This window comes from Eutrema salsugineum, unplaced genomic scaffold (assembly GCF_000478725.1).
Source record: "Eutrema salsugineum unplaced genomic scaffold, Eutsalg1_0 scaffold_7, whole genome shotgun sequence".
Taxonomy (NCBI): Eukaryota; Viridiplantae; Streptophyta; class Magnoliopsida; order Brassicales; family Brassicaceae; genus Eutrema; species Eutrema salsugineum.
Window position 1 is genome coordinate 6,348,246 of NW_006256486.1, and position 24,207 is coordinate 6,372,452.

Sequence of the window (24,207 nt, forward strand, 5' to 3'; positions counted from 1 at the left end):
TGGAGTCTTACTTCGAAAATTAAGTTGGATTATTAGAGAGAGAGAAAAGGAGAATCGAAAGGGTAAGAACCTTATGATAGAGTTATGTTGTGATTTTGGTCAGTTCATGTGTTATAAGATTGGAGTTCATTTCTGATATTTAGTACAGACTTCAGAGCAGAATAAGCAATGTCAATGACTCTCACTCGATTATTTAGTTAGTCGAGATCATTTGCAAATAAATTTTGAGTATAATGGTCTATAACTTTGTCGTTGTTACAAATATAAAGAAAAACTTCACTACATATTATGCATGTATTCGTCTTTTTGTATAATTTTCCTTACAGTTTTAGAACGAAAAACCTTTTACATAGCCGAAAAAACAATTCAAACTGTATATTGCATTCATGAACAAGGAAGAAAGTATATCATGGAAATTGAGTATAAAAGTTCTTCTTTATCTTGACCAAAAAAGAAACTTATTCTTTTTAAAAAAAAGAAAATAAACTTATTCTTTATTGAGACAAATTGCAAAGATGAACCCAAATGTATAAGAATATGCAAAAACATGGACAATTTACAAACTCGAGAGTGGCACACATCCTAAAAGATACTTAAACAAATAAATATCTATTATCAAACTACAGTAACATATACAAAAATGCAAAATACTAAACAATAAAACTAATATACACGAAAAAACATTGAGGAATGACATTTAAAACATAAATCTGCGCGTAACGCGGTTATTTATCTAGTAGGAAATAAAAAGTGAAAAACAGCTTTTTAATAGAAATAAAGAACGAAGTAACTAGAAAAATTGTTCGAGTTCTCCGTTTCTATCTTTTAGAAGGATCATCTAAAAAGCAAAATTTACTTTAAATATAATTTAACATTTGATTAAATAAAAATAAAACTCAAATCAGGTAATCTGAATAAATCTAAATGGCCGGCTTGGTAAAGACTAGCTTACTAGTTATCTAATATATAAATAGATGAAGGGAACTTTTCAATTATTGACATATCATCATTTAATAACAAATAAAATATTCATATATATATATATATATATGTATACAACTAATAATACATATAAAAATTGTTATTTTTGAATTTAACTATGTTAAAATCATTGAATCATAAGGATACAATAAATGAAATTTAAATTTGATTTATAAACGTCATATTAACAAGGATAGTTTTATATCAATGAAATTGAGAAAAAAATTATGAAGCCAAAAATAAAAACAATTGGTTGATAAAGTTTTAAACTACCAAAGAAAAAACATAAGAATTATAAAAATAAAAATCCCAAAGACATTGAATAAATAACTGAAGAGATAACAATTTATCAAAAATACAGGAAAAAAAACGGAGAAAAAAAAAGAGAAATGGAATCTGAAAGATTTGTAAAAACAAAAACTAAAAATATTAATCTGTTGAAATTGAAAACGATTGCAAAATCAAAATTGTTGCAAAATTTAAAAAACAATAGATTGAAGAGATACTAGAGTCATCAAGGAAAAAAAAACAAAACAAAAATGATAGTTAAATTAAAAATATATATTTAATTACGATACAAAATAAAACAAAATCTATGTATATCATGATTTTTTTCCTAATATTATATAATTCCTAAATTTAAAGCAGAAATAATGTTATAATATGTAACAAATATGTTAAATCTCAACAATCATATTTCATAACTAAGATTTAAACAAAACTTTAAATACAACTAGAGCAGAACTTTTCCAGTATATTATTAAAAGCATGTTTATTAAAAAGATATTGTATATCTGTGGGGAGAGGGAGAAAGGAAAAAAACGTTAAAGTATTAAACCAACAAATGACATAAAACAAAAACAAAAATATCACCAATCCATAACATTAAAAACCATAATCATTCTGAAAATAAAATCAAAACACTAACCATAGTAAAATAAGAACAAGAAAATGACAACAATAAAAAGCACTTGAGAATAAATATTTCGTTTTGTTTCTCATAATGTGAACATTCACTTTTGAACCTAACGGAACCATATATCATTGTTAACATTTGGACTGGTAACGGGAATGATACTGTTTGAGCTAACAATGGTCGGAGCTGTGGAGGAATCGCTCAGGATTCGCTGCTGTTGATGGTGGTGGTTGTGATGGTTATCATCCATGAATGGAAAGCTCATATGCTCGCCGCATAACTTATTTGCTCAGGATGATTCATTATCTCCATAAAAAATTGTTGTTGGTTCTTATTATGATTTTGATTCAGATTCAGATTCCGTGTTTGCTCAAAGAATCCAACATGTCGAACCGGCGGATGACGACATTGTTGCTGATGATGATGCTGAAAAGGATTAAAGAAAGCAGCAGCAGCGGCAAATGAAGAGGAAGAACCCACCTCATGAATAACAGCAGTTGGAGCGGTTGTAATGGTCGCAATTGCAGCCACATTGCCCATCTCCATACCAGCATTTTTCAAAATCTCGATCCTGCGATTAATATCTTTAAGATATTGTTCAATCAGATAGTCTAAATCATTAAGATCCATAATATTGAGATGAAACATCCCTGTGTTTCCGTCCAAAGACTGGAACATGATTTTAGTCATCTCCGTCTCCCTGTTGTCCTTCTTCTGTTTCTTCAAATGCTCTGACGCTTTAACGATCCTTTGTTTGAGAAATGAGTCTTGGTCCACCATTTTTTTTTTGTTGGTCCATCTTCGGTAATGTCTGAAAATCAGAAACTACCCTTTGGACACCAGAATTTGATGGCCACACCTCAGGATTGGAGTCATATGGACTGTAGATGATGGCACATGCAGTGATACCACAGAGAGTCGAAAGCTCATTCACTTTCTTCAATAAACCTTTCTTTCTTTTCTTAAAAGTTGCTTTCCTCGACGAGTCATTTGCAATGTACGCAAGCTTCACCTTCTTTCTTGTCATAATGGATTTTTTTTCTTTCTTATCTCTCCTTTTTTCTCTTTTTTTTGTCTTTATGTTTGTTTGTGTGTTGTGAATTAACTTCGTGAATGAATCGTGTTATATAGTGATGGAGAGGTATGGAGAAGTATGAAGATATATTTCTTTATAATTAGAGATTTTATTATTTTATTTATAATTAGTCAAAAATATGAAAATATTAATTACAACCAATAAAATTAGTAAAAAATCTATCTAATTATTTCAATATCTTACTCACTTAAACCAGATCACAATAGTAAAAAATCTATGGTTATTGCATGTATTTGAGAGGATTTCAAAGATTTTCTTTTATTAGTAGGTCAAATTTTTTTCTCAATACATTTATGTAGATATTTTTCTTTATTAGAGACTTTGAATGTGGGTTTTTTGACTTGTAAAATAACCAAAAACTAGAGCATTATACAGATAATTCTCTAAAAGTCATAGTTATAAATCTCGTCCTTTTATAACTATATATTATGTCTTTACAACTATATATTATGCTTAGGTTCAAAACTTACAATATCTATTTTATATCTTTTAACAAAAAAAACTGACAATACTCATAGTGAAGTATAGATTTTTATAACTTAACATTTGGAGTCTAAAGACATAAAAATAATTGATGTTTCTTAGAGTAGAAATTATGAAAATAAATTAAAAACAAGGGGTGGAAGACTAATTTTGTGACCACCTTCTATTTGTCATTATAAGATGATCACCTTTGGTAAGAAATTCGACTATATAGAAAAATAAAAAATTAATAAAATGAAATATATTTTAAAAGAAAACAAAACCAAATGATTATATATGTGTTTAAATATGCATAGTTAAATTTGTTTTTTGCTTTATCATTAAAAAGTTTTGTTTAGTTTACAAAAATTTATAATAGGCAAATATTTACTAAAAATATTTGTGTGTATATCATATGTTTAATTGGAATCCAAGTAGATAAATTATATATAAAACATATATGTTCATTTTTAAATTTTAAGTTTATGAATTTATAAATAATGTGGAAAACATGTTACTGGATCAAAAATTGTTGTATGAACTTTTAGTATTAAAGAATTAGAAGGAAAGATGTGTTTAATGAAAAAGATAATTGTAGATCATGAATTATGAACATAATATTTCATTTTTAAAGGTTGTTCATAATTTTGTTAATTGAGTGATAGATACATGTATTTTTTATTACTAATAAAAAATACAATGTAATAAAATCTATTATGTTATGTATTTTTAGGAGACATTTTTTATTATTCAATTTTTTTATAGAAAATCTTGAACTATGAACGTTATATTGCATTTAGAAGTAGGCCTGGGCATTCGGTTCGGCGGGTCGGTTCCGGTTCAGAACCAACCGGGTTCAGTTGGTTCGGTTATTAAATTTTGGACCCATTTGAGAACCAAAAATTTTCGGTTCGGTTTTGGATCGGTTACGACCGGGTACGGATCGGTTCGGATTTAAATTATTAGAACCAAACTCTAATCAGAAAGCATGGATAACGGTTCGGTTTCGATTTTTTTTAGATCCGAACCGGAAATTAAACCAAAATTAGCTACAAAACCCGAAATATTTAGAAAAAAAAAAACCAGAAAATGCTTAAAATTCTGAAGGTTTTAACAATGTAAGTGTAAAACTGAAACTGAAATACTGAATAAAGTTTTAAAACTCAATCAAAACATAAAACCAAATCGAAATCCTAAAACATAAGAACTTAAAATCCTAAAAAGTAGAGATAACTTGGCAAGTTGGCATTTGCAAGAGTCTTTGGGTCGTATTCATATCTTGGCACTTGAAAAGTTGAGCTTCAAGACTTGAGCGTGAAGAGTGAAGACCTAAAACATGAACAAAATACAAAGATACAAATCAGTAAATAAATGGCCACAATTTTACAAAAACACAAGCATTAGCTATTCCCAAATGCAGTAATCACTGATCAATATTCAATGTTTACCACTTTACCTTTTGCTTCCCAAGTTCACAAAGACACGAACACTATCAGCAGATCAGCAGCCTCAGCCTCTTTGTATGTTGAATTCAGGATCGTTTTCTAATTAAAAAAAGAAAGAATGATGTTATAAATTGAAACTGATAAAGTGGTAATCAAAGACAAAGAGATAAGTAAAAAAGTAATAACTTACGCCTCTTGAGTTCATCTTCAAGCTCCACATCCGCAAGCAAATTTTCACAAGTTGACACTCCTCTTTCATTGATATGAATCTCAGTTTTTAACCACTGTTCAGTACACATCAACACTTCAACCATATAGTGGGTCAAACAGCTTCGGTATAGGCTTAACACTCTTCCACTTGTGCTAAATGCGGATTCAGATGCAACTGATGACACTTGCATTGCAAGTATGTCTTTCGCAATCAGTGAAAGAATAGGGAACTTGTAATAACCCGGAAGAGAGCAGAGAGCGTCCGAAGATAGTCTAGAAAATTTAAGTCCTTAAATTGATGGAGGGATAATATATTTCGTTAGTTTAGACCAAAATAAACACTTTGGTAAATTAATTTTGTCCGATTATATTTAGAGATAGCCGAGATATTCTGTTCCAATCGAGGCCATAGCAGAGCCCCATGCTTAAATTCGCCCAGTAAGTAGGTAGTACCTACCACCCTTTTAAGAAGCAGGTTAGGTAGTACCTACCACCGTTTTAGAAAGTGGTTAGGTGCTACTTACCACCTTCTACACAGTTGGTTAGGTGTTACCTACCACCACCCATAGATTTCCTATATATACCCACACCATTTTATCTTTCTTGTCACTTAGAAACCTAGAGAGAATTATAAAGAGAGAAAGTAGAGAGAGAAAATAGCTGTGTCCGTTTATAGCGATAGAGATTTCCGGTGAGAAGCGGTCAAGACTGTTCAAGAAGTAGTATTCACCTGTTAGAGTAAAGCTGAGTCTAGAGAAACCTTTAGCCGAAAGCACTGTGAGTTTTGGTGATGCTTGTTGCGTGATTGCGTGTTTAATTTAAATGAATGTTGTGTGATACTGTGTGCTTAAATCTTGTTTAAGTATTAATCATAATGTGTGTGAGGTTGTTTAATACTTAGCTTGATAATAAAATGAAAATTCGAAAGAGATTGAGTAGTGGCGGTTTGGTCCTTCCTTCAAGTACCCATTCATCCAGTGGACTGGTTAATGAGAAGCCTCCGAGAGACAGGATTGCAGCCTAGAGCCGAGTACTATCTGATGGGATAGTTGGGATTGTGACCGTGGAATTGGGTCCCTAAGTGATTTTCTATGCTCGTGTGCCTTGGTGGCTGCGAGATAGGTGTTCACGAGGAAGGAAGGGACCGAATGCGCGAGGTCTGTGTGGCGTTAGGATTTTCCAAAGCGTTTTATTAGTTGTGAATTGTTTGTTGTGTGTTATTTTGGGGTTTGGGTGGGAATTATTATACTTGTTAGAGGGAACCATAACTCGTTGGGTGATTAGCACTCACCCCCTCACTCCACCATGCAGGTAACCAGTAAACATGAACCCTAGTCGAGAAGGAACGTTAGGCTGCCGGAGTTCAGTTTTCATTGTCTTTGCAAAATATATGTTTTGGTGGTGTTTATGTAAACATTTTGGGCGTTAGGCTCGAGTGAAAACTCTTTAAATATGTTGTTGTTTTGAAAAACCTTGATATAAGATAAATAAAAACATATTTTCTATATCAACTGGTTTCGTCTGATATTAGCTTAGTCCGAGATAACACAACTCTCGGCTGGGGAATGGGTTGGCAAGCCTTAGGCCTTAGTCGCAAGGAATGATAGTAGCAATGGTCTGACTTAAGTAGTATGGGATGCTTAAGTTGGGTCGTCTCCGCTGCAGATGGTTTGGCCAGAGTAGTATGGGATGCTTTGACCGGATCGTTTGCGCTATCATTGTTGTAGCACATCCGGTGCGGTTATGGAGCCGCATCGGGGGTGTTATAAATGGTGGTATCAGAGCATGGTTCATGATCATGTTTCAACGAGACTCAGTTTTCAAATGGTTTTATCGAGTCAAAATGAGTAGCAAAGGCAACTAGGAAAACTGGTACGTTCCTTTGTAGGTAGTTGAGCTAGGACTTACCCTTGATAATTATTGCAGATGCCAATGAGAAGAGTTTTCATAGGAGGACAGTTGTGTGGGTCGCGGTCAGTGAGAAGGGCGACACGTCAAACGGATTCTCCTAGCAATTCTATTTCAGAAACAGTATCTGAATGGGGATCATCAGATGATACTGAGACCGAGTTGGAGAGTGAGAGTGGTTCATTGTCTGAAGATGATAATGAACAAGGGGAGTCAAGCTGGGATGATTCAGAACAGTTAGAGTCAAATTGCAGATATGTTGAGCCAAGAGGACGAAAAAATGAGTATGGTGAGTCACAGAACGTGTATCTGAGGCCTTCTGAGCTCAGATATGATTACCAGAGACCAACCTACAGTCCAAGACAGTCAAGAAAATGCGTAAATCGAAGGATGGGTCAGGTAATGGCAATGATGCATGACCAGCCCGCCAGTGCGCAGCACTATCATCAAGCAGATTTTCCAACAAGAAGTTTGGGACCACCGGAATTTCTACATATGGTAACCATGGTGAAGAATTTGGGGATATCTCATTTTGAGGGTGGAACAAAACCATTTGATGCTGATGCATGGTTACAAAAGCTAGGAAAGAGTTTCACAGCCACGCGATGCCCATAGGAATTCAAGAAAGATGCAGCAATCTATTATCTAGACAAGGATGTGGAGGATTGGTGGATAAGTATCAAGAGATATTACCACCACATGGAATTAACCTGGCGAGATTTTTGATGGGAATTTACAAAGAAATATTTTCCCCCAGAGGCAAGAGACCGAATGGAGAATCAATTTAACAGAATAGAACAAGGAGAAAGATCTGTGAGGGAGTATGAAGCCGAATACACGAGACTACGGAAGTATGTCCACTATGGTTACGACGATGAAGACACTATCATCAGAAGGTTTATGCAAGGGTTAAGGCCAGAATTTCGAAGCCGCTTACAAGTCGTTAAATTCAGATCTTTCTTGGAATTAGTTAAACGAGCCGTAAACATAGCAGAAAGTATTAAAGATGAAGAAGAAGTTGGGAAGCGAAACTATAAGAGAAAATATGATGGATATGCTCAAGGTGAATCATCCACACAGCCTCCAGAAAAAGGGCAAACAAACAGTCAAGGGAAGAGAAAAGGAACCAAAGATAGTAGCACGGAAAGCCCGGCAGACAGAGTATGTTACTATTGCCAGCAAACTGGACACATAGCACGGACATGTCCAAACAAAGAACGGAATGGACCACCTGTTCAAGTGCAAATCACTTGCTATGTTTGTGGTGAAAAAGGGCATTATGCAAGGTCATGTCCTAGAGTTCTTCCCCAAGGTGCTCAACTTAAAGCGTTATCACTAACTGAAGAACCAAGCCATTCGTCTGCGCCACCTAACCTGTTCTGTTATATATGTAGGGGAAGGGATCATTCTACTCTTTCGTGTCCACCTGACCCAAATACTCGACTCAATAAAATAATGGAGCTTGTGTATCCAACTCGCCCAGCAATAGAAGCACCGCCCACAAATCAACGACCTACGAAGCCGCCACTGTTCCAGCGACCTGGTGCAAGTCGTGTATATGTTAGTATGGTTAGTAGTGAACCTGGACCTTCTCAAGGTTATCGTGCAGTTAATTAAGGGTGCAAACTCTCTTGATGATTGATTGTGTGCTTGTTTGATTGTGTAAGTATTGTTTTGTGTTAAGTAAAGAACCCTAGGAGTCCCAGTCAATAGATTTTAGGAGAACTCGTTACGCCTATCCTTAAAAATTCGGGACGAATTTTTTTAAGGGGGGAAATAATGTAATAACCCGGAAGAGAGCAGAGAGCGTTTGAGGATAGTCTAGAAAATTTAAGTCCTTAAATTGATGGAGGGATAATATATTTCGTTAGTTTAGACCAAAATAAACACTTTGGTCATGCCGGAATTAATTTTTCCGAGTATATTTAGAGATAGCCGAGATATTCTATTCCAATCGAGGCCGTAGCCGAGCCCCATGCTTAAATTCGCCCAGTAAGTAGGTAGTACCTACCACCCTTTTAAGAAGCAGGTTAGGTAGTACCTACCACCATTTTAGAAAGTGGTTAGGTGCTACCTACCACCATCTACACAGCTGGTTAGAGCAGGTCCATTGGTGAACCCCTCATTGGGGTTTATCAGATTAAAAAAGTAATATTTTTTTTGTTTAAAGTTTGGAAAGAACTCGGGTGTGATTTGTGGTTCCAGTAGTGAACCCGGGATTAGGGTTCTTTCCGAATTAAAAATTAATATTTGTTTTTTAGATTTTTTTTTAAGAAAATAAAATAAAACACTTAAGTATTAAAAAAAAAGAAATACAGTTCATTACACATAATTTTGAAAACACGAAATATAGAAAAAAAATTTTATTACAAGAAAATTACAAAACATACAATATTTGAAATATAGAAATACTTAAAACATTTAAGAAGTACCAAATTTATTCCAAAGATTTTCTATTAAATCCGCTTTCAAGCGTTCATGTATCTGGTTGTCACGGACTTCGTTTTGTTTCGCCATCATCAAATTATAGATATTTGTAGGCATGTTTGTAGAATACGTCCTATCGACATGCGAATTTCTGCTTCCTTCTGGTTGATCGAATTTTTGTATATTGTATAGACTATAGCCATGTCGTTCGTTTTCTACTATCGTATTGTGTAATATGATACAGGCCCGCATAATCTTGCCAAATTTTTCTTTATCCCAAAAAAGAGCTGGATTTTTTATTATTGCAAATCTAGCTTGCAGAACGCCAAAAGCCCGCTCGACATCTTTTCGGACGGATTCTTGAGCTGTTGCAAATAACTTATTTTTCTCTCCTTGAGGAAGATGAATTGATTGTATAAATGTTGCCCATTTGGGATAAATACCGTCCGTGAGATAATATGGCAAACGGTACTCGTTACCGTTTACCCAATATCTCACTTTTGGAGCTCGACCATGCAAGATGTCATCAAAAACTGGCGAACGATCAAGAACGTTAATATCATTTAATGTACCTGGAGGTCCAAAAAATGTGTGTCATATCCAAAGATCGTGTAATGCAACTGCCTCTAAAACGATTGTCGGTTTTCCGGACCCCCCGTGTATATTGTCCTCTCCATGCGGTCGGACAATTCTTCCATTCCAAATGCATACAATCGATGCTTCCTATCATCCCGGGAAAGCCCCGATCCTCTCCACTGTTCAGTAAGTGTTGAAGATCATCAGATGTGGGTCTTCTCAGATACTCATCTCCGAACAAGGATATTATACCCTCGGTGAAATTTTCCAAACATAACAATGTCGTACTAGCACCGAACCGTAGATACTCGTCAACTGCATCAGCTGTGGTACCATATGCCATCATACGGATTGCCGCAGTACATTTTTGGAGAGGAGATAGACCTAATCTTCCGATGGCATTTCTTCTTTGCTTGAAGTACAGAACTTCATTGGAGAGGCGGTCAACTATACGCATGAACAAATCTTTGTTCATTCTAAAACGCCGTTTGAATGTATCTGGCGGGTAAGTAGCATCATCACTAAAATAATCGTTCCATAACCGAAAGTGGCCTTGTTCCCGCTCTCTTTCGATATATGCTTTCTTTTTTTTTCTTTTTTCTGCATGCTGATTAATAGACTCGAATTTCGCATCAAACTTTCGATCAAATGCATCATCAAAAGCATCATCTAATGCATCATCATATGCATCATCCAATCGATCATTGCTTGATGATGCTGCCATAATATTTGTATTTAGATGTTTGTGATTAGAGATAAGGAGAGAAAGGGTTTGTGATCAGAAAAGAATTTAACCAAGTATGAGATCTGATAAGTTTTTTGTGTTTGGTAAAGAGCTTTTGTTTGGTTGGGATGAGAGTTTTGTGTTCACCAAAATGTTGAAGAAGTTTTTTTTAGAGGAAAGATGAGGAAGTTTGAGAACAATATGAGAACAAAATGAAAGTTACATACGTTTGAACACATATAAATACACGGCGCCTTGTTCAAACATGTGGCTAAAATCCTAGTTTGAAACATATGGTCAATATTACATAAGAGAAGATGTGGTTACAAGGGAAAACAACAAAAGCAATTTGGCCCCTCCACCATTACAACATATGGTCACAGACGTTTCAGGGTACTTGTACTGGCCAAGTGGCTGTCACACATCCTGCAAAAAAAAAACAAAGGTCATAAAGTATAATTGGAACAACAAAGAAAAACATATCAAAAGATACCATAACGAAAGCAAAAAACATATCACAGAGTAAATGGAACAAGGAAGCAAATATCATTAGTCAACAAAAGATACTTGAGAGATACCAATAGAAGGTCATACTTACTAAAACAACATCAAACCAAAAAAGGATAAAAACGAGTAGTCCACATCATACCAACAAGTAAATTATGAACTAAAGACCATACATAGCACTGAATAACTTGTTTTTTAGTGCAATCTCAATCTCAGTTAAAGGTTCAGTCTTAGCTAAAAGACTCTCAAGAATCCTCTTGTCCCTAATCTTGTCTTTCATTTCTAGATCCCTTTGTTTCATGTCCCACATTGATGAAAACTCCTTCATATCCTTGGTCTCAGCTTTTACACCGCCTGCTTTCTTCGCATTAGCCTTCGAAGCCTTGACACCAGGTGGACGAGCCTCAACCTGGTCTTCGTTGACACTCCCAGGCATCGACGTGGAGGACTGGTCCGAGTCGTCCACTTTTCTTCTTTTTGCTGATGCACCATCTTTTACTGAGCTGGTCGTGCACCATTTCTGATCGAACCGCAGCTCTCTCCAGGTGTGTTCAAGTGCAAACTTGATGCCGTAGTCGTTGAAGAAAATCTCGTGCGCAAGCTTCATCACATCGTTTTCATTCTGACCACTAGTTTTTTCCTTCTGTGCACCTGAGTAGGAACCCACAAACTTACAAGTCTGCTCATTTATCCTACCCCCATCGTTGCTTACACTGCGACCATTCTCTTCTAGGCAGTCCAACCAGATCCGGGCATGCGTTGTAATAAAGCTGGATCCGCTTCCAGAACGCACCAGCCTTTTGTTCGTTGCCCACTACTGGATCCTTGCTGGTGTTGAGCCACGCACTAATCAAGACCAAGTCTTCCTTCGGACTCCATAATTTTCTCTTCATTGCAATGTCAGACGGATCATCAGATCCTTGTGTGCTGAACAAGGGAACGTCTGATGATCCTAAATCTATGCACGGCTAGTAAATATCAGAGCTTAACTGACAACTTAAAAAGATTAACAAACCCTTCCCCATGCGTGAATGAGTTCTGCGAGTCCATGTCAATGAAAGAAAGTATGAAGGACTTAACAAGCGGAAGAAAGGAATGAAAGACCGAGTAGAAGAAACACAAAGAGAGTGAAAGAACGATTGAAATGATTCAAAGAAGATTGAAAGAAAAACTGAAGAGAGCGAATGAAAAACGAGAGTTAAAGGATTAAAAGTGAAAGAGTGAAAGAGTGAATGAAAGAAGTGAAAGAGTGACCGAGTAGAAGAAAGAGTGAAAGAATGATTGAAAGGATTCAAAGAAGATTGAAAGTAAAACTGAAGAGAGTTAATGAAAAACGAGAGTTAAAGGATTCAAAGTGAAAGAGTGAAAGAGTGAATGAAAGAATTGAAAGAGTGACCGAGTAGAAGAAAGAGTTTGAGAGAGTGAGAGGTACTTTTTAAGAGAGAGTTAAATAGATTTATGGTTGCGTGTCTTTTATGTGTCTTTATGATAGTAGTTATGTGTCTTTTAATTGTTGGTTGAGTGTCTTTTAAATTGTGGTTGAGAGTGTTTAAGAGAGTTTAAAGTTTTCGAAGAAGTTTTCAATTTTCGTACAAGTTGTATATTATTACGTAAACCTAACATGTCCAATCAAGCATTAAACACAACTAAACCCTAAACAGATAACCTAATCTAGTTCAACTATACTTCTCACAACCCATATAGTTTCAAGACAACTAACCTTTACTCCGTGATCCATATGCCATCGGTGAACCGAATGCCATGAAGTCCAACCCTTGTACCCGTAGAGTCCAAATAAGCCTCACCAAAAAGGATTAAAAAAGAACATTAGTACAACTACAATACTTTAGCCGAAGTTAAAACTTTATCTTACACTACTAATAAATGCGAGCCATATCTACACCTTAAAGATGTATGCGATGGCTGCAATAACACAAATAAAAAACAGCATAGAGAAACTGTCACCTTGAGTGAAATGCTCCTTCAAAACCCTGACTTCTCCCTGAAGCCTTGCTAGCTCCTCACCGACTTCTCCCTGAACCCTTGCCATCTCCGCGCAGAGTTCTCCTATGGCTGGATCGACAGAGTTGACTCTACCCCGATCAAGACTGAGGATGAGGTCCTGCTGCTTTTCTATCTTTCTCTCGAGGATTTCGAATTCTTCTGTTACCGCATGATCCCACCATTGGTGGATGTGCTCATAAGTAAACTACATGAATTACAAACTGTTAGTAAGAATATCGTAAAGATTGAACCCAAATAAATACACAGCTGACGTAGACAGAAAACATACCTGGTTAACATATTCCGGGCAAGAATAATACTTGCGACCGTCCGTGTAAGTATTGAGCTTCACATCCCGGCCACAGAAGCACTTCTTGGGTATGCCGTAAGTACCATCCGTGTAAGCCCAGTACGGGACCTGTGGACCTTCCTCAGATGAGTCGCTGCTGTAGCTTGGCATTCTGTACACGAAATAATATGTCATTCCTAAACAAACATACATGTAAACAGCAAAACTTAAACAGCAAACAATACATACAGGTAAGTACTAAACCCTAACATACATGATCATACAAATGATACTATAAAAACGATACTACACCATATATATCAAACACATAAACAGTTCATCATCATCGAGCATGTATTTATCACTACAGAGCATGTAAACGCAAAAACAAAAACAGTGAATCATCGATAATGCCAATCTTAATTGCACAAATAGAATATGATCATATCAGATATTCATATATATCAAAAACCAAATGGTTTAAAGGCCAACTTAAAAACGCGATTCACATTATGAAATCACATGATCAAAAAAACACACAATCATATCCGCAAATGGCTATTACAATACACAGGCATGTTGAGCATGACTTAATTGAATCCCAGTTTTAATGCCAATAAAAAGCCCTAAATAAACCCCCAATTCAAAAACCTTAATTTCATCGGAAGAAAATTCAGCTCATGAATCTTAAAATCCATGAAAACGTTTTTGAAATAAGGGTATCACGGTTGTATATCAATGAATTAAACCTCAATTGCAACCCCAAAACAAAGCCTCAAATTTTTCCCCCAATTCAAAAAAACCCTAATTTCATCGATTCAAATTACAGTTCAAATCTACTAAATACGTTACGCATAAGCGCTTTGGGGTATCAAACACGACAGACGAACCTCTAATCAACCCTAATTTCACCAAAAAACTCCGCAAATTTCACTCGATTTTTTAACCAAAAAAATCGCCAACCCTAAATACCCAAAATCGAAAACAAGAAGCACACTAACACAGCACAGATGCTAACCTGGATGACGGAGACGGAAGGGCGATGATCGGAATACAGAAATACTGGCCAAAAACGATGGACTCGACGGTTTACGTGGATTCAGAGAGAATCGCCGGAGAAACCGAAGAGAGAAGTAAAAAGAGTCGGGGAAAGAAAATGATTTTTTTCAACCCCAAATTTTTTTTTGCCCGCAAAATTACCTTTTTTATCTTGGCCAATCTGCTTACGCCACGTGGCTCGGATCCGGGGTCCTCGGACTCGTCGGGATGAACCGATCCTTCAGCTTTGGGCCTTTTTTCTTTATTTTAAACCCAAAAAACATCAAAACCTGTGCCCAAAACTTTGGACGAGCCCCCAATGGACCTGCTCTTAGGTGTTACCTACCACCACCCATAGATTTCCTATAAATACCCACACCATTTTATCTTTCTTGTCACTTAGAAACCTAGAGAAATTATAAAGAGAGAAAGTAGAGAGAGAAAATAGCTGTGTCCGTTTATAGCGATAGAGATTTCCGGTGAGAAACGGTCAAGACTGTTCAAGAAGTAGTATTCACCTGTTAGAGTAAAGCTGAGTCTAGAGAAACCTTTAGCCGAAAGCACTGTGAGTTTTGGTGATGCTTGTTGCGTGATTGCGTGTTTAATTTAAATGAATGTTGTGTGATACTGTGTGCTTAAATCTTGTTTAAGTATTAATCATAATGTGTGTGAGGTTGTTTAATACTTAGCTCGATAATAAAATGAAAATTCGAAAGAGATTGAGTAGTGGCGGTTTGGTCCTTCCTTCAAGTACCCCATTCATCCAGTGGACTGGTTAATGAGAAGACTCCGAGAGACAGGATTGCAGCCTAGAGCCGAGTACTATCTGATGGGATAGTTGGGATTGTGGCTGTGGAATCGGATCCCTAAGTGATGTTCTATGCTCGTGTGCCTTGGTGGCTGTGAGATAGGTGTTCACGAGGAAGGAAGAGACAGAATGTGCGAGGCCTGTGTGGTGTTAGGATTTTGCAAAGTGTTTTATTAGTTGTGAATTGTTTGGTGTGTGTTATTTTGGGGTTTGGGTGGGAATTATTATACTTGTTAGAGGGAACCATAACTCGTTGGGTGATTAGCACTCACCCCCTCACTCCACCATGCAGGTAACCAGTAAACGGAAACCCTAGTCGAGAAGGAACACTAGGCCGCCGGAGTTCAGTTTTCATTTTCTTTGCTAAATATATGTTTTGGTGGTGTTTATGTAAACATTTTGGGCGTTAGGCTCGAGTGAAAACTCTTTAAATATGTTGTTGTTTTGAAAAACCTTGATATAAGATAAATAAAAATATATTTTCTATATCAACTGGTTTCGTCTGATATTAGTTTAGTCCGAGCTAACACAACTCTCGGCTGGGGAACGGGTTGGCAAGCCGTATGCCTTAGTCGAGAGGAATGATAGTAGGAACGGTCTGACTGAAGTAGTATGGGATGCTTAAGTTGGGTCGTCTCCGCTGCAGATGGTTTGGCCGGAGTAGTATGGGATGCTTTGGCTAGATCATTTGCACTATCATTATTGTAGCACATCTGATGCAGTTATGGGGCCGCATCGGGGGTGTTACAGAACTTGCCACTATTTCTCATCCACCAACCTAAGATATCATATTCTGTTCCCTTCATCCCTTTTGGTTTGTCAATAGCCTCTTTTAGATAGATCTCTAGCTCATTTGTTGAGTCGCCAACTCCTGTTTCTTCTACAAGCTCGTCGTAAATGCTATCTATGCGTTTATACCCAACACCATGACTCAGAACACCTCTTTCAAAAACGTCACCTCCATTTTGCTCTTGAGACTGAGAAAATGTCCCTTGAGACTGAGAAAATGTCCCTTGGGACTGAGAAGAGGATGCTCCCTGTGACCCACTAGAACTATTCCTGTCTACTAAGCTACTGTATTCAGCAAACAAATTATTCAAAATGTCCTCTATAAAATCATAAATCTGGCTAGCTGTGTGACTATCCTTACCGTAAAGAGACTCAAAACAGAGCTGAGCAAACTTCATCTTCTTTCGTGGAAGAAAAACACTAGCCACTATCACAAGCCTATTCATTTCATTCTTCTCCCTAAACGGATCCCAATACCTCTCTAGTTTACCGATCATAGCTAAGGCTTTACTCTTCAAAAACTGATCGGATGCTGGAGAAGTACTAATAGCACTAATGTATTACGTGATAGTGACAATTTCATTATAAACTTTGTGTGCAGCCACAGATGAAGAAGCTGATAGAATCAAAGTAGATTTGTAGAAAATAACAAGGAACTGAACCAACCTGTCAACTGCATCCCAATCACTTGTTGTTGGTGGTCTAATCCGCTTTTTCCCTTCTACTTGTTCCAGAAATGGGTCACCGTATGGTTTGTCTTCAGCCTCCATCCTCTCAAAAGCCAACCTGAACTTTAAAGCCTGTTCCAGCATGAGACAAGTAGAATTCCATCTGGTCTTCACGTCTAAAGGTAAGCTTCCTCTAGTCATCTTTCCTGTTTCTACTTGAAACTCAAAAGACTTAACCTTGTTTGTAGAAGATCGGACATAATGAATTGCATTCCTAATAGCAACAATGCTATCATCTTCTTCTGCCAAACCATCCTTCACAATAAGGTTTAAAATGTGTGTTGCACACCTTAGATGCAGGTACTTACCATTAAGAACCAATGCATCATCGCCTTGTTGCATAAATGCCTCCTTGAATCTCCTCATTGCCGAGCTGTTAGCTGTGGCATTGTCCACGGTAATTCTAAACACTCTTTTAATCTCCCACTCAGAAAAAACCTCCAGCAGAACATTGCAAATCGTTGATCCTGTATGATCAGAAATGTTCATGAACCCTATGATCATCTTCCTTAATCTCCAAGATGCATCAACAAAATGGGCTGTAACCACCATGTAACTCGCACTAGTATATGGAGCAGTCCATATATCTGTTGTCAGCGACAGTCTCTGCTTATTCTCCCCAAGAATCATCTTCGTTTTTTCCTTCCGAGCAACATACATCGCCACAATGTCCCTTGTTGCTGTTCTCCCGGACTGAGGAGTGTGCAGTGTACATTTCGAAGTGAAATGCCTCTAAGCTACACTCTCTATGAACGTTAATGGCAACTCGCCTAAAACCAGCATCTCATATGAAGCCTCCCTAAAGACAAGTTCAGAGACTTTACCTAAACCCAGCTTCCCAGCTTCATCGGTAGGAGATAACACTGTCTGATTCATGTCTTTGTTTGCAGCCTTCCATGCTCGGTATGACTTGCAACCAAAATCTATGTGCTTCTTCCGACTAGAAGTTCCTGACTTGGTTGGACAGGACATTTCATGACCGCAGTGGTTACAATTACAGTTATCGTAATTGTTCTTCTATCTGGTGTAGTGCTCCCACATCTTCGACTTTGCTTCCTTTTGCCCTTAGAACCAGAACGTTCAGAAGCAGACTCTTTCCTCTTGCCTATCTTCCGAGTACAAGGAGTTTCAACATCTTCATCTGTGTCTCCAAGATCGTCAACATCATGCATTCGAACATCAGTGCTTGGTGGGTTTTCAGAAGACGCCATCTGCCAAAAGAGTAGAACACAAAATCAATAAACGTTTCAATTGAAACTTCAAAGTTTCAAAGTTAAACCGATCAATCACTAAAGCTTCAGCTAAGTAACTAAATCACTAATGTATCACACAACCCAATCATTTGTCAAATACAGTTAAACAGATATCTAATCATCTCACAGAAGTAACTCGGGTAAAATGCAAACACACTTATCTGAAACACCATAAATAAACCAAGCAGATAAGCATAGAGAAAATCTAGATTGGTTTCAAAGTTCAACCGATCAGGTGCTTAATTTCATCTTAAGTTCTTAACCAATTATATGGATATTTTTCTAAGGATTTTAAGTTCAAAACTTCAAATCAAAGTATCAAAGACATAAAAATTTAGCAAATCATCAAACAAAAAAAAAACAAACTTCCGGAAAAAGCTTTAGAGATCAATCCCAGAAGAAGTGAAGAACAAATAGAGGACACTAGACAGAGACGAATTGACTTACCTCAGAGTTATTTCTCGACATGCAGTTGAAGGAGATGGAGATTGCGAAGATGAGGCAGCTAGGGATTCCAGTTTTATAGTTGGGGATTAGGGTTTGCTTTTATAAATTGATCGATCGAGAGTCTCAAAATCTCAAATGGGAAGTAGTTTGTGTTGCGAGATCGTCGGTGAGGTGGGAAGATTCGCAGCAATATTCTCGGATCGATTAAGAATGGAAAACAAAAGGGGATTTGGAGAAAATAGAAATGGGATTTGGGGGGAAATCAAAACAAAAGGAAAAAGTCGGGTACTCTATCGGGTATGTCTCTAAACCCGAATCCGAACCAGTACCCACGGGTCGACGAGTTAAGATCCATCGGGTAATTAGACACAAACCGAATTAGTTCCGAACCGGGTATATTGGGTCGGTTTCGGGGCGGGTTTTCGGGTCTGTTTAATATGCCCAGGCCTATTTAGAAGGCAGATTCTAGATTTGGTCAGTATTTGAATAGAGAGATACATGTATATTATGTATTTCTAGTACCAACTTAAGAAATAAAAAATTTAATAAAATTGTCTAGCATTTATTTTTACTATTCAATAATGTTTTTTGAAAAAATAAAGTTTCATAAGTTGTAATTATATTTCGATAATGAATATTTTTCAAAATAAAATAAAGACGTTTCAAACACAGAATTTATAGTCATTTCCTAAATTTTTCTGTGATAACGTATATATACCAAATTAAAATTAATTATAGATAAATTATGATTAATAAATGAAATTATTTTGTTTTGAAGTAGATATTTCAAAGTTAACCATATAATATAAAATGAGTTAAATTATATCTTTAATTTGTCTGATTCGCCACTTTGTCTTGTAATTATATCCTTGAATAATATAATATTTTTTCCGGTTCCAATTATATTAAATAATATGTAACATTTTTCGATTTTCAATTAGAGTTTTTGATTTTTGCATCATAATTCTTATTAGAATTCAATGTTCGAACCGACCACTAAAAAGTCAAATTTTATAATTATTTTTATAGGGGGTATCCAAATTCAATACTTAACCGAACTTAACTTAAATAAACCAAAAGAGGTAGTGGTTCAAATTTTTGCTTAAATCTTATATAGAATATGCCCGATCTTAAATTTAAGTGGAAACTATTGCTTTGACTCTCATAATTTTAAGAAAGTTTGTAAACTCTTGTCTAGTATCTATATATTTATTTGTGTAATAATTTGCTTCTGTGTCGCATTCACAGCGAATTTTACAATCTTTCGTTTACGTGTCAGTTCCAGAATGAATTTCGCCTACAAAAAAGACCGATTAGTCTCAATTTGCAATTACATATCATTTTTTATTAGTTCTTATGCAATGATGTGTAAAAAAAAATAAAACAAACCAGTCTAAATTATTATGGTTTAATGCTTAATTCTATAGTCAATCAAACCAATTTTAAAATTATATAAAACCAAAATTTAAAAAATTTAACAAAAAAATAGAATTTATATCTCTTATGCAAGGGTGTATAAAGCCCATCGACCATTTTTAAAAAAAAATTAGATCTAGGTTAGTGTTCTCGATAATTATGATATATAAGTTAGTGTTTACAATATCTTATCTTTCTGAAATTTAGAAAAAAAATTACAAAAATGTTTAAAAAAAAACAAAAAATAGAATCTATTTAAAAAGTAATGGATCGTTCTTCAAAAAAATATTTTTTTAAGTATCTAATAAAAAAGTAAAAAAAAAAAGAATTTTTATATCTAATTAATGGAATATCGTTTAAAAAAAAAATCATCTCTAACTAATGAAATGATGGTATTTGTGATGTCTAAAATACATAAAACAGTAATCAAAATCGAATAAGTTAGTACAGTACCTTAAAAACTACGTCTAAAATACATAGAACAATGATTAAAAGATCTCAAAACTATTTAAATTGAATTATTTGGATACTTCTATGTTTTATTTACTCTCTTTTATAATATTTTCACGATCATGTTTTTAAACATTAAAATGCAAGAGAAAATCTAACAAACAAATATACTCAACAATAGAGAATAAAAAAACAAATTAATCCAAACTACTATTAGATTTCCAAACAACCAAATGGAAAATTATATCAGTCTGCACAATGAGCGGAAAAGTTAACTAGTTACTAATAAAAATTGAAGCTAAATTCATCTAAGGGTATCCACATAGGATTAAAAAGAGAAATTTTATTGGTCCACATCAACAATCAATATTAAAAAAGTTTCCAAAATAATATTATTTTTAATAATATATATATATAAGAATAAAAATTATATATAAAATTTCCATTAACAACAAAAATTAAAATAATATTAAATTAAAAATATTTCTTAAATAAAATAACAATTACTTAGATATAAAATAATATACAATCAATTAAAGAATAAAAGTAAATTTTAACATTGTTTTTTGGTTTTCTTATAAAACTGATAGATAAAGAATAAGAAGATGATGAAAAATTTAAATTTTCTTTCATTAGAGAAGAAACATATACTAGATTTTTTTGGTGTCAATAGTATTTTTATTAAATTGTAATTGATTATTTTTGTAGTGATTTGCTTATGTGTCGCGGTCACAGCGAATTTTACAACATTTTGCTTACGTGTCAGCTCTAGAATGAGTTTCGGCTTAAAAAAAGACTGATTAGTCTCAATTGCAATTACGTGTCATTTTTTATTAGTTCTTAAGTGATGATGTGTAAAAAAAATTAAAACAAATCAGTCTAAATTATTATGGTTTAATGCTTAATTCTATAGTCAATCAAACCGATTTTAAAATTATATAAAACCAAATTTAGAAAAAACTAACAAAAAATAGAATTTATATCTCTTATGGAATGGTGTATAAAGCCCATCGACCATTTTTAAAAAAATTAGATATAGGTTAGTGTTCTCGATAATTATGATATATAGGTTAGTGTTTACCATTTTTTATCTTTCCGAAATTTAGAAAAAATCTACAAAAATGTTTAAAAAAACAAAAAATAGAATCTATTTAAAAATTAATGGATCGTTCTTTCAAAAAAAATTTTAAAAAAATATATAATAAAAAAGTAAAAAAAAAAGAATTTTTATATCTAATTAATAGAATATCGTTTAAAAAAAATCATCTCTAACTAATAAAATGATGGTATTTGTGATGTCTAAAATACATAAAACAGTAATCAAAATCGAATAAGTTAGTATTGTACCTTAAAAAAGCTACGTTTAAAATACATAGAACAATGATTAAAAGATCTCAAAACTATTTAAATTAAATTATTTGGATACTAATATGTTTTTATTTACTCTCTTTTATAATATTTTCACGATCATGTTTTCAAACAATAAAATGTAAGAAAATCTAACAAACAAATATTCTCAAAAATAGAGAATAAAAAAAACAAATGAATCCAAACTATTATTATATTTCCAAGCAACCAAATGGAAAATTATATCAGTAAGCGCAAAGAGCGGGAAAGTTCACTAGTTAATAATAAAAATTGAAGCTAAATGCATTTAAGGGTATCCACATAGGATTAAAAATGGCAATTTATTAAAAAGAGAAATTTTATTGGTCCACATCAACAATCAAAATTAAGACAGTTTCCAAAATAATATTATTGTTTATAAAATATATATGTATATATAAAAATAAAAATAAAACAATTATATATAAAATTTCCATTAAAATTAAAATAATATTAAATTAAAAATATTTCTTAAACAAAATAACAGTTACTTAGATATAAAATAATATACAATCAATTAAGGAAGAAAAGTAAATTTTGACATTGTTTTTTGGTTTTCTTATAAAATTGATAGAAAAAGAATAAGAAGATGATGAAAAATTTTAATTTTCTTTCATTAGAGAAGAAACATATACTAATTTTTTTAGTGTCAATATTATTTTTATTAAATAGTAATTGATTATTTTGTTATTTTTTTAGTTATCTTTTTAGTATACTAATCCACAAGCATTAATTAGAAGAATTCAACAATATTTATACGAGTTGAAATTATAAAAAAAAATTAGAATAGTATTTACTACAACATAAAAACAATATTTTGTAGTTTAAACATAATTTAAAGGTAATAATAAATTTGTAAAATCTATTTAATATATACCAAAACTTAATTTAATAGTTTATTAAAGAATAATTAAATACTATCAAATATAATTTGTACTCATTAAAACAGTAAGATTTGGAGAAATTTTTTTGTCTTTCTTGATTGTCAATAAAAATTCATTTAGAAGTTATCACACACAATATGTTATTCGACAAAAGCTTAATATTTACCAATTTTAGATAAGATTGACAAAAATTTATATTGAATATATCAATCTTTATGATTTAAAATTAGTTTCAAATTTTATTTTATATTTATTTACTGTTTAAAATATATAAAAGCAAAATTGTATTTATTAGCTTTTTTATTAGAATAAATCAGAAATTTGTATCTTCTAAACTAGCTAAGGAAAGAGAATAATTTTTAACATTATCATTTTCTTCATAAAAAACATCCATAACAAGGATTCAACTGATGAAAAAAAAAACTTATTTTCTTGACTAATAAGTGATGTATAGTACTTTGAATCGTCGTTCGTTTTCCAGAAATCCTCGTTCTGTTTTTTTTTTAAGTTCGCGTTTCTCACCGTCGTGGGTTGTGACGGCGACGACAACCACCCAAGAAAAGTAAAGAGAAGATGTCTAACCCTACTTTTCTTTTTGTGTTGAAGCAATCAGTCGTTCTTCGGTGGTTTCGTCGAAGGATTTCAGAACTGACGTGCATCGAAGAGTTTTCTGGTGATAGATTTATTTGTGGTAGACTAACATATGTTTTGTAATAGATTTATTTGTCGTGTATGGTAGAGTTATTACTTATATCTGGTAGATTTGTGTATGGTAGAGTTATTACTTATATCTGGTAGATTTGTTATTATAGATATGTTTGATGAATTAGTAGAAATAACTAAATGGTAGACTTGTTTTTAATGTTCAAGAATTAAGTTGTTTCTTCACCGTCGTGGGTTGTGTCGGTGATGACAACCACAAGAGTAAAGAGAAGATGTCTAACCCTACTTTTATTTTTGTGTTGCAGCAATCAATCGTTTTTCGGTGGTTTCGTCGAAGGATTTATAAACCGTCGTTCATAGGACCATTTTTTTTTTGTTGTTGTGCTGTTGCTGGTTTTTAGTTCTTTGTTTCCGTAGATTGGTCGCATGGAAGAACCCTTCTTGTAATTATTGATGCATGTTAAAATTGGTGATAGACTTATTTAACAAACGGTAGAGTTGTTTTATAGTAAAAAGTGTGACATATGAATGGTAGATTTTTTTCACTTAAAATTGTATGTTCGGTAGACTTTAAACCATGAATAACATAAGTCTATTAAATAACAACACAAGTCTACCAAACGTGAATTAAACATGGAAGTTTAATAAGTAAGACAATCAACCACGCCATTTCATAGCAAATCATAACTGAATTGAAGGTCATACGACACTGATCCAATCCCAAATTTTCATAAATGAGTTGTCGAAAATCAACAACTACTACTCGACATCCTTTTCTCTTATCAACCAAGAACAGATAC

General features: G+C 34.1%; 1 protein-coding gene and 1 pseudogene across 1 annotated transcript; both read right to left on the reverse strand.

Moving 5' to 3' along the window:
- Window positions 1-2,006: 2,006 nt before the first annotated feature.
- LOC18010422 lies at window positions 2,007-2,924 on the reverse strand (annotated as a pseudogene).
- Window positions 2,925-10,171: 7,247 nt separating this feature from the next.
- Window positions 10,172-10,745, reverse strand: LOC112083000. Its single transcript, XM_024150722.1, has 2 exons — window positions 10,274-10,745; window positions 10,172-10,200 (listed from the first exon to the last, which is right to left on the reverse strand). Exons 1-2 carry the CDS (start codon window positions 10,743-10,745, stop codon window positions 10,172-10,174), a joined length of 501 nt encoding a protein of 166 aa, XP_024006490.1.
- Between the last annotated feature and the right edge of the window lie 13,462 nt (window positions 10,746-24,207).